At 45.1% G+C, this 12,193-nt stretch overlaps 1 protein-coding gene across 1 annotated transcript in view; it reads left to right on the forward strand.

The window, feature by feature from the left end:
* The window catches only part of LOC310789151 (protein NLRC3-like), a gene marked incomplete at its 3' end in the record, with an annotated part of 58,433 nt that extends 47,015 nt beyond the window's left edge, over positions 1-11,418 (forward strand). The window contains exons 8-9 of the mRNA XM_083650740.1: positions 1,830-2,003; positions 11,121-11,418. Coding sequence (XP_083506866.1) covers positions 1,830-2,003; positions 11,121-11,418 — 472 coding nt within the window. The remainder of the gene's footprint in view (positions 1-1,829; positions 2,004-11,120) is intronic.
* Positions 11,419-12,193: the final 775 nt, after the last annotated feature.

Here is a 12,193-nt window from a genome sequence, read left to right on the forward strand (position 1 = left end):
CACAGCCGGCTTGGCGAAGTGAAGGTACTACCAGCTGCAGTCCATATCACCACTGCCTGCTGCAGATCAGCTGCTGCTGCTACAGTATGTCAGTCACGTTGTAACGTGGATACAGGAGAGGACTATTTGTTTCGTATTGCGAATAGAACGACGAACATAATATTAAAACGCATTGGACCAGTGTGCAAGATTTTCTGTGCGCGATGATTTTTTTTTTCAGATGGCGGATTAAAAAAACAGACTCAGTGTGTAAACTCTGATATTTAAACTGAGTCAACTCAAACTCATTTCCTCATCTACTCAAGAACAGCCAAATCCACAACTGTAGAGTGGGCATGGCTTCGAAGGTCTGGGCTCCAGACCCAACCTGGCTGCAGACAAGTGGGCGGACCTCACCCTCCTCTCCAGACCTATAGGCTATAAACTCCTTGTCCATGGATAACATTTTGATGTTTATTTATTTTATTTTATTAGTTTATTTGGCAGGGACATATACAAAAAAACATTAAACCCCATAGGGGAAGAGATGCTTTGTAACAGATTTAGCCATAGGCTACTTTCCATCTGGAGCCCCTGTTCTGTTGCACCTTTTTTCTTTTGGAAAAGTAAATGCATGATAGCTGTGGGATATAGCCTACTGGAATTAATTGTTTTATATTCATTGTATTTAGACAAAAAAGAAAAGCTCTGTCCAGTAACCTGGAACACTTATTTTTAGATGTTTTTGAGTGAGATCGTCCTACCTCATGCAAATGATAAGAAATGTGACATGAATCTTAATTTTCTATCTTTATTAAGGAGAAACGCATTATTTAATAAATTTTTTATCATGCCCCTAAAATTATTTTTGTGCTCCTAGTTTTTTCAACTTAGGGGCACACGTGCTCCTTCTGAAAATGCTAAGTCACCAGCCCTGACTGCACTAGTTATATAAAATATAAATGAATGAATGTTCTCTCTATCTTGTCAGTTTTATATATCCCCCATTAGTGCATTTTTTCCAATTTATTTATCCTGGTTACTGCTCCACCCTCTGCCGATCTGGGGAGAGCCGAAACTAGCTCCATGCTTCCTCTGAGACATGGGCAGTAGCCAGCCGCTTCTTTTCACCTGACAGGGGAAGCTTCGCCGGTAGGACATAGCACGTGGGACGATCACGCTATTCCAACGAGTCCCCCCCACTCCGAACAGGCGCCCATAACGACCAGAGGAGGCACCACTTCAGCGACCAGGATATTGCATGTTTTTGGTGTGGGGTTCTTATATGCAGGAAACCCCCAGGGGGCACGGGGAGAACATGCAAACTCCACACAGAAAGGCCCTTTTGACTCTATGTTGTCAGGTTGAATCAAAACAAGCTAGGTTCATACAAAACTGGGTAGATTCAATATATTAAATAAATAAATAATATTAAATAATATTCCTTAAACCGAGGTACCTGAAACCTGACATTTTCTTGTGCCAGTTAACAACACTTGAGAGCTTTGTGCAAAGATGCACTGTTGCATGGGTAGTAACTAATATCATTAACTATTATCATTAGTATGGGTAAGTATTTGGCCATTGGTATTGTTATTATTGCTACTAGTTACTGGGAATACACATCTCTCAGGCTGCACTCTGGGAAGTTAACTGTGCTATCCTCCACATCTCTCGAGCCACAGTGTGTGCAGCCAAGACCAGCTGCATGCCTGCTCTCTCCCCCCTCTCTTTCTCTCTCTCTCTCTCACTGTCTCTCTCTCTCTGCCCTAATATATACAGTATATATATACACACTCATATATATACATTTTCAAACTTGTATATCTCTCTCATTAATTCTTCTTCAGGCTGAGTGGCTGTCAGCTGTCAGAGAGAAGCTGTGAAGCTCTGGCCTCAGCTCTGAAGTCCAACCCCTCCCATCTGAGAGAGCTGGATCTGAGTGACAACATCCTGAAAGATGCAGGTGTGAAGCTGATCTCTGCTGGACTGGAGAGTGCACACTGTAGACTGGAGACTCTCAGGTGAGTATTCCTCTTCGTGTTCAACAGACGACCATTTAAATCCTGCTTTACATACATATTACTATCAGCAATTATCACACGGCTTTGTTGAATGCTTGATTCTGATTGGTCGATCACTGCATTCTACAGTCTGTTATTTCTGTGTATCAGACCATTGCTATGTATAACAGACAGTTCTGATCACAGAGTCCGGAGGCCGTGGGTCATATCAATCTGCAGAAAGAAGTCCAGTAAATGCTGTTGCTTTAATAATCAAATTAACAATGGGAGTGCCTCTCCTAGTTACATTTTGATTTATTAAGTTAGTAGCTGTGTAGTAAGCAGGATGATGTACAGCTCACATTAACACATATGTGGAGTATTATCTCTGTTCATGTCATTTTAAAACCAATTGTGAATCCAATATTTACCAAGACTACCTAGTCTATGTGAATTACTTTCCATGAGGACATTTCATTCTTTCCTCTCCTTGGTGCCTCAGTGTGACACATAAAATACCAGAAATGACTTCTGATATTCTGTCACAAAATGAGTGGAGAACCAACTCAAACTGGACCAAATGAAACCACAATGTGGATCAGCCAGTCAACTTTGAGGGATTTACCGTTTTGCTTGTGTGTGTGTGTGTGTGTGTGTGTGTGTGTGTGTGTGTGTGTGTGTGTGTGTGTGTGCATGCGTGCGTGCGTGCGTGCGTGCGTGTGTGTGTGCATGCGTGTGTGTGTGTGTGTGTGTGGGCATGTGTGTGTGTGTGCGTGTGTGTGTGTGTGTGTGTGTGTGTGTGTGTGTGTGTGTGTGTGTGTGTGTGTGTGTGTGCAGACTGTCACTCTGTCTGCTCTCAGAGGAAGGCTGTGCTTCTCTGGCCTCAGCTCTGAGCTCCAACCCCTCCCATCTACGAGAGCTGGACCTGAGTTACAATCATCCAGGAGCCTCAGTGAAGCTGCTCTCTGCTAGGCTGGAGGATCCACACTGCAGACTGGACTCTCTCAGGTATGGAGAGGCAACATTACATACTGTAGAAGGATGAGAGTAGATGTACCCAAATCAATTATTCTGAAAGCCTGGTGTGGCAGCTAGATTTCTTTCAAACATCTGTAACCCATGCATCAAAATTAAGCTTACAACATGTCGTTTGCTCTGTTTTAATTTCCTCTGATTGAAAAAAACTGACAAAATATAGAAGTAATATAGATGTTTTACCTTATATTTCAGTCAATGTTAAACAGTGTAAGATGTAACATGACATGATGTATGTATCAGCCATAGGTTTCATGGAATTTTGACATAGGGTAGGGTTACAATAGTGTAATACACTAACCCAGTTTTTGGGGGCGGGTGTGGGTGTGTGTGTGTGTGTGTGTGTGTGTGTGTGTGTGGGAGGGGGGGTATGTAAGTGGAGGGGGGTGGTGGGGTTCACACAGTTCATAAAACTTAATCTAGTTCAAATATCTAGGTAAAACCTAGTTGGTATATAGCTGGGCTGCAGTGTAGCCAACTCTTTTCCAAGGAAACTATAGGCGGTGTGTCCATATAGCTTATTTTCCTCAACTCCAGCATCTTTTTTCAGTTGTTTCCAATGAGGAGAGAGCGTATGTGGGCGCCTACGGCCATCTAAAGAGAGTGTGCTGCAACCAGTGTCTATTCTCAGAGCACTGCGGGGGTTTTGTGCGCCGGCTCCCAGCGTTTCCGCTGAAAATATCTGAACTTTTCAGAAAGACGCTGGTGTGGGGTGATCCTTTTCTGGCAACTAGTCATAAGAAGAAACTATCACAACAGAGACAGAAAGGAGTGATGCACTAAATCACCATATGTGTGTTGTTAGCTAATGTTAGCTGTCAGCTATCAAGCTAGCTACCGCACAAGCTAACGTTACTTTCAGACTGCTTCCTTGCATATTGTGCGCTGAGATCACCGCTCCCCAGCGTACTTCCAGCGTTTAACTGCCAGATAAAGAAGCTATATGGACATAGAGCCTTATTGGCTGCTCAGAAAGTTGCTTATTTTTACACCAATTGGTCTATTTTGTGTTTTAAAACAAATACATTTTGTTACAAAGTTTCCCCCCCTTTCTTACAGTGGGGGAGTCAGGGGGCTGGCTGTTGTGTTTCACAACATAAGTTGTTGTTTTTTAACACTGGGGGAGTCGGAGGGGAGTCTAACCCAATAGAGCTGGGGCAACTTTAATTTAGTCTTAGTCTGAGTCCTGTGTCAAATGTCCTTATTAGTTTTTATCATATTTAGTCGACATCATCCTGTTTTTATTTAGTCAAGTTTTAGCCGACTAAAGAAATCAGAAGATACATTGATAGATAATATTTGTAGGACAGCTATTGATTATCAATCTTATACGCTAAGGACACTTATGGACTTAAAGATGAAAGCATAATGTTCATGTTTCATCATCAAAGCTAATCTGCTGCTCTGACTTTGTTTATTCCCACAGAGTGGACCATGGTGGAGTCCAGAGGTTGAAACCAGATGGGAGGAGATGTAAGTGTGTATTTAGGTTGATTCATAAAACAAAACACACATTTAACTCATTGAGTGCCATGGACGTCGAAGGACGTCCAATTAAATAGTGACGTAGAGTGCCATGGACGTCGAAAGACGTCCAATGCGTTTTTTGACGGTGGGGCATCGATCAAAGCCCCCTGCATCTCCTGTCCAATTATTGTAGGTATTGAAGGTGTATAACCTATTTTACGGACTCATTAGGTGGCGACAGTGCTTGCTCGGTGCAGTCCAGATTAGAGACAGGTCCGAGAAACAGCCTAAAAGCCGTGGATCAAAGACAAACCGATGCATGCTCCCAGAGCCATTTGCTCTGTCGCGGGAGCTGACATTGGCTCCGAACAGGAGTCAATCCGCGCTCACAACTGAGCCCCTCTGTCCCTGTCTGTCTGTCTGTCTGTCTGTATAGTTTCTCCACCCGATTAGCAGCCAGGAAAGCAGCCCCTGACGCCAAACCATTCAGCAATCCGGGTTGGCTCTTCCCTGCTGTGGCGCTGAGAGCCGACAGCAGCACACAAACGCAGCACTCCGAAAATATAATGGTTGCGTGAGGCTGTGTGCAGTGTGGGGAGGAGTTTACGGGGGGAGGGGGGGAGGGGGGTGGTGCACGCAGGGCATCACACAACAACTACGTCACTACATCAGAAAATATTATCTTCAGACTCAGTGAATGTGCTTGAAATGCTGCATTTCACAAAAGGCGGATTATCTCAGCTAATAATTTGAAAAGCCTGAAAACGCTGAAAACAACCTATCTTCTCCGGCTCATAACTAAAGAACGGAAAATGGTATCAATAAACTTTTTTTTGCTGATGATACAATAGAGCCAGCTCGTTCTTGTGCGTGTTCGGTGTTTACATAGTAATATCACACAATATTCTGTGGGCCTCGAGAAATCACTGAAAACGCTCTGAAAACTCTGGCACTGGGAGCATCCGTTCTCCAAAAGTGGCTGGCACTCAATGAGTTAACAATTGAGATGGAAAGTCCCTCTACACAGCAGCATGTGACATATTCATTCAAGACCTACTGAGTAGACAGTGAAGCCTAGCTCCTATAGAGCCAAGTGTCCACCAGCTCCATGTGGCTGTCTGAACAGACCCACGCTCATGTCATCTTGTCAGACACATGCTCATGTCATCTTGTCAGACCCACGCTCATGTCATCTTGTCAGGCCCACGCTCATGTCATCTTGTCAGACCCACGTTCATGTCAGCTTGTCAGACCCACGCTCATGTCATCTTACTAGACACATGTTCATGTCATATTGTCAGACCCATGTTCATGTCATCTTGTCAGACCCACACTCATGTCATCTTGTCAGACCCACGCTCATATCATCTTGTCAGACCCACGCTCATGTCATCTTGTCAGACACATGCTCATGTCATCTTGTCAGACACACGCTCATATCATCTTGTCAGACCCACGCTCATGTCATCTTACTAGACACATGCTCATGTCATCTTGTCAGACCCACGTTCATGTCATCTTGTCAGACCCACGCTCATGTCATCTTACTAGACACATGCTCATGTCATCTTGTCAGACACACACGCTCATGTCATCTTGTCAGACCCACACTCATGTCATCTTGTCAGACCCATGCTCATGTCATCTTGTCAGACACACGCTCATGTCATCTTGTCAGACCCATGCTCATGTCATCTTGTCAGACCCACGCTCATGTCATCTTGTCAGACACATGCTCATGTCATCTTGTCAGACCCATGCTCATGTCATCTTGTCAGACACACGTTCATGTCATCTTGTCAGACACACGCTCATGTCATCTTGTCAGACCCATGCTCATGTCATCTTGTCAGACACACGTTCATGTCATCTTGTCAGACACATGCTCATGTCATCTTGTCAGACACACGCTCATGTCATCTTGTCAGACACACGCTCATGTCATCTTGTCAGACCCATGCTCATGTCATCTTGTCAGACACATGCTCATGTCATCTTGTCAGACACACACGCTCATGTCATCTTGTCAGACTCACCACGCTCATGTCATCTTGTCAGATGCACGCTCATGTCATCTTGTCAGACCCACGCTCATGTCATCTTGTCAGACCCACGCTCATGCTCATGTCATCTTGTAAGACCCACGCTCATGTCATCTTGTCAGACCCACGCTCATGTCATCTTGTCAGACGCACGCTCATGTCATCTTGTCAGACCCATGTTCATGTCATCTTGTCAGACCCACGCTCATGTCATCTTGTCAGACCCATGCTCATGTCATCTTGTCAGACCCATGCTCATGTCATCTTGTCAGACACACGCTCATGTCATCTTGTCAGACCCATGCTCATGTCATCTTGTCAGACACATGCTCACGTCATCTTGTCAGACACATGCTCATGTCATCTTGTCAGACACACACGCTCATGTCATCTTGTCAGACCCACACTCATGTCATCTTGTCAGACCCACGCTCATGTCATCTTGTCAGACCCACGCTCATGTCATCTTGTCAGACCCACGCTCATGTCATCTTGTCAGACACACGCTCATGTCATCTTGTCAGACCCACGCTCATGTCATCTTGTCAGACCCACGCTCATGTCATCTTGTCAGACCCATGCTCATGTCATCTTGTCAGACACACGCTCATGTCATCTTGTCAGACCCATGCTCATGTCATCTTGTCAGACACACGCTCATGTCATCTTGTCAGACCCATGCTCATGTCATCTTGTCAGACACACGTTCATGTCATCTTGTCAGACACATGCTCATGTCATCTTGTCAGACACACACGCTCATGTCATCTTGTCAGACTCACCACGCTCATGTCATCTTGTCAGATGCACGCTCATGTCATCTTGTCAGACCCACGCTCATGTCATCTTGTCAGACCCACGCTCATGCTCATGTCATCTTGTCAGACCCACGCTCATGTCATCTTGTCAGACCCACGCTCATGTCATCTTGTCAGACGCACGATCATGTCATCTTGTCAGACCCATGCTCATGTCATCTTGTCAGACCCATGCTCATGTCATCTTGTCAGACCCATGTTCATGTCATCTTGTCAGACCCACGCTCATGTCATCTTGTCAGACACATGCTCATGTCATCTTGTCAGACCCACGCTCATGTCATCTTGTCAGACCCACGCTCATGTCATCTTGTCAGACACACGCTCATGTCATCTTGTCAGACACACGCTCATGTCATCTTGTCAGACCCATGCTCATGTCATCTTGTCAGACACACGCTCATGTCATCTTGTCAGACCCATGCTCATGTCATCTTGTCAGACCCATGCTCATGTCATCTTGTCAGACCAACGCTCATGTCATCTTGTCAGACCCATGTTCATGTCATCTTGTCAGACACACGCTCATGTCATCTTGTCAGACCCATGTTCATGTCATCTTGTCAGACCCACGCTCATGTCATCTTGTCAGACCCACGCTCATGCCATCTTGTCAGACACATGCAGGACTGACAAACATAGAACAGGTGTTCTATGCTGTACTGCATGCATTGCCCCAGTGGCGGCTGGTGCATTTTTGTCCAGGAAGGGCGACACCAAAAATAGAGCTGGACGATAAGGTTGAAATCAATAAGGATAATAAGGATTGTTCTCCATAAATATCACAATATGGTTCATCATCATCATCATCATCAGTATATAATGGAAGCTAAGGCTCTGTTTGTTTCTCTGTCTGTCCTATAAATCCCACTGATGACATCATCAGTGATGTCATAAATCCACTGACGACATCATTATTGATGTCATAGATTCACTCACACACACAAACTCACAAGAGAGACTGAGCGAGAGGGAGAGAGAGGGGAGAGGGAGAGGAGGAGAGGAGAGGGGGAGAGACTGAGGGAGAGAAAGAGAGGGAGAGAGAGACTGAGGGAGATAGAGGAGAGGGAGAGAGAGGGGGGAGAGACTGAGGGAGATAGAGGAGAGGGAGAGAGAGGGGGGAGAGACTGAGGGAGAGAGAGAGAGGGAGAGAGAGGAGAGGGAGAGAGAGGGGGAGAGAGAGAGGGGGAGAGACTGAGGGAGAGAGACTGAGGGAGAGAGAGGAGAGGGAGAGAGGGGGAGAGAGAGGAGAGGGAGAGAGAGGGGGAGAGAGACTGAGGGAGAGAGAGAGGGGGAGAGAGACTGAGGGAGAGAGGGGGGAGAGAGACTGAGGGAGAGAGAGAGGGGGGAGAGACTGAGGGAGAGAGAGAGGGAGAGAGAGACTGAGGGAGAGAGGGGGAGACATTGTGGCAATGCAAGGCATTAACAATATAGTTTTGTGACAGAACTTTCACTTCAGTGATTTTGTTTCACAAATACTGCGTAGAAAACTGCAGGGGAAGCCATCTCCTCCATTCACTATTCACTGTCTGTGTTAGTTAGTTAGTGAGTTTTATTTTCCACGGTGTCATGCAGCAAAGGTGCCCATAGGGTTTAATCCCAGGAAACGGGATTCCCGGGAAATGCCATCCAACCCATTTCCCGTTTCCCGGGAAATTAATGACGGGAAACCGGGAAAGAATGTTGATGTATTTTTACATGCAGAACATATTGGAATAGGAATATATTTAGAAATATGCCTACAGTTTACTTTCTTAAAATATATAGCCATTTTAAAAGAACATGTAATATATTTAGGCTACTATAAGCATTGTAAGTCATTAAATGATCAAGATGTAGGCTATGGGAATTTCGGAGACATCAAAGTGAATCAATCAACCAACAATCAATTGTATATTTATATAGCGCCAAGTAACGAGGTATCGCAAGGCAGATTTTAAGATTAAATACTAGCTTCTCCAACAATGCTACAGCCAGTAATTTGAAAATTCATATCCTTTGGAGAGTGGAATTAATTTCAGATTTTATTTCGGCGTATTTTGGCTATAGCACATTTGTGCACTGGTTTCAGTACTGGTGGAACACACTGAAACCTTATTGCACCTATAGCCTTAATAAACACAAAGCGCACAATGTTTCTTTCCTTTTCCTACGATATAGCCTACACTTCTGACCTGCTTGAGGGGATTGTGCCATGACCGTTAATACAGTAGCCTACGTCACGCACGATGGCCTGCTCCAGCACCATGCAAACTTTGCCAGCAGTGAAAACTGCAATCATTACAGCCCAGCCCGCGTCCTCGGTTCGTTGCCCCAGGTTGGGCAATGGGGGGTGGAAATGAACTGATAAACGGAAAAGGGGATTATGGCTGGGCACGACTGGAAGACGAGAGCCAGAGCACAAATTCAAAAGGACATGGTGCCAGGCAGCATGTTGATGTGTGCGTAAAAGAATGTTAAAACGGGCTGATCGATGCGTTTACGGCTGCATTCCTTCCACGGTAGTTTCCACAACTCTCTAAGAAAAATGGTTGCCACCAAATAATACATTAGGTCAGGTTGGGAACGAATAGGTATATTTCTCCTTGATGCATAAAAAAAAACTATCAATTTCCCGGGATTCCCGGAAAAGACGGCTTAATTTCCTGTTTCCCAGTATGCCTCATTTTCGGGAAAAATATTAAACCCTAGTGGTCTTACAATTCACTACATTAATAGCATACAGGAGCCATAAAAAATAAAGAACAGAATATGATATATCTCTAAACACGTCAGACGGTAACACAATTTTAACACCTCAAACATAAAATACCATCCTACGCTGTTGGTAGGCATTTAACACAAACTGAGCTACCTGGAACACTTTTTCAGTAAACAGGTACTGAAGTCTACAATCAGGATACCACATCTCAGCTGTGCACAAACTGAGCTCTGAGCTCTGCTCAGGTTAAGGGTGATATAGTGCTCTGGGTGATAGGCATGGGTCGATTTCCGGTTTTACCGGTTCGGTTCGGTGTACGAGCCCAAACCGGTTTGATCACGTGCAAACCGGAAAAAAAACTAAAACAAAATCAAAAAAATTGGGTTAGGGATTATTCGTATTAGCCTCTTCTCAAATTGCACTAGTAGGGAAATTTTTTCTTATTTCTTATTTTTTCTTTAAATCTGCGGAATTCTGCGGATTGATTTTTTTTTGCTGATTTAGGTGTACAACAACCATATTATAGCATAAAAAATGTGTTTGAGCAATTCTGGCCACTTAAAATATGTTAAATCAACATGGGAATATTGTGAGAATATTATTCAATCAATATTATTTAATAAACTCTCTTTAAAGTATAAATACAATAAAGTTGCATACATAAATTATCTAATATTCATGTACAAACATAAATAATAACAGGAAAACTGTGTGTGTGTGTGTGTGTGTGTGTGTGTGTGTGTGTGTGTGTGTGTGTGTGTGTGTGTGTGTGTGTGTGTGTGCGTGCGTGCGTGCGTGCGTGCGTGCGTGCGTGTGTGTGTGTGTTGGGGGGCGATGGGTGGATCTCAGTGCTACTGGGTGCTGGTGAATTTGGTAATGAACGGCATCTTGACATTATTTTCTGTCAGGCTCCTGTGAGTGAGAAGCTTGGTATAATGGAGAACAGCCTCTCAACATCCACTGAGGTAGCAGGGAGGTGTAAGAAAATTGCAAAGTTGGCATCCTCTCCTTCATCGCAGCCCACCACTCAGCAGCACTGACTTAATCTGCATCTGATTTGTCCATGTGAATGTAGTGTAGCACTGCCATTCCTCCTGGCTGAGAACTGGGATGACCTCACTGATATTGTTCCTGCCACCAGCCACCTTGGTTGGGTCAAAGACTGGGAGCACTTTCAAGAGTTCCATGCTGGGGTGCCTCTCGAGGACCAGGACAGCTTGCAGCATGGTGGAGCAGCTGGCCAGCTGGCCATTGCCTCCTGGAAGAATATTGAGCAGGAGAGCCGCTCTTCCTCTTCCAATGTGCTCAGCACCTCCCTGGTCCCAGGACGCCAGTCTTCAGCCTCTGCACTGCCCCATACTCCAACAGCATAACCTGACAAATAACCTCTCATAGGATCCTTGATATAACTTGATATTCATTTTTCATATATATATCCTTGATGTAACTGCTTCAGTCTGATTGGAGGTGAGCTACCCTGCTCAAGCATCGTTAGCAATGCTCTCTACACAATGCATGTTTAGTTCGCTAAATAGCTGCTTACTCTGTATAGCCCAGTTAAGGTGCACCTGTTTAGCAAGCTAACATGGTTTAGCAGGCTAACTTGCAGCGGCATGGCTCCTGAAAAATAAATATAAAACCCCCTCCAGCATATCTGTGAAACTGAATAATAAGTGTACCTCTCCGAGACAGATACCCATGACGCCTGCCTGGGGTCTCAGCATGCTGCATGCTAAAGCTCCACTTGCTAATCCCGAGACCTGTGTGTACTCCGCCTCTGGACGACAACACTGGAAAGATGTGTGGCTTTCCTGTCAAAGGTGCTGGGAAGTTCAGCCACGCTCAGAGACCCTATGCTGTCTGAAGCCATTGTGTCCTCCATGGAGCTTGAGCCCGAAAGCAGAGACTTCAGTGAGGGACAGCCATGGGGTAGTCAAATGGATAATATCCTCTCTGGCTATGGAGCAGGACTCAGTCGTCTTCCCCGTCTCCATCGACAATGTAGCCTATAGCTACTGTCTGAAGACGAGCTTTTACTGGCTGCTCTGGGCAGCCTGTCAGAGGCAGAGGAGATGAAAATGAGCCTTCCCAGGTCCTCTGTGATGGAGATTTTCCGACCGAGACCGACAGTACCACCCCAGCCATGAT

The sequence above is a fragment of the Poromitra crassiceps genome (assembly GCF_964638095.1).
Source record: "Poromitra crassiceps genome assembly, chromosome: 14".
In the NCBI taxonomy this organism is placed as follows: domain Eukaryota; kingdom Metazoa; phylum Chordata; class Actinopteri; order Beryciformes; family Melamphaidae; genus Poromitra; species Poromitra crassiceps.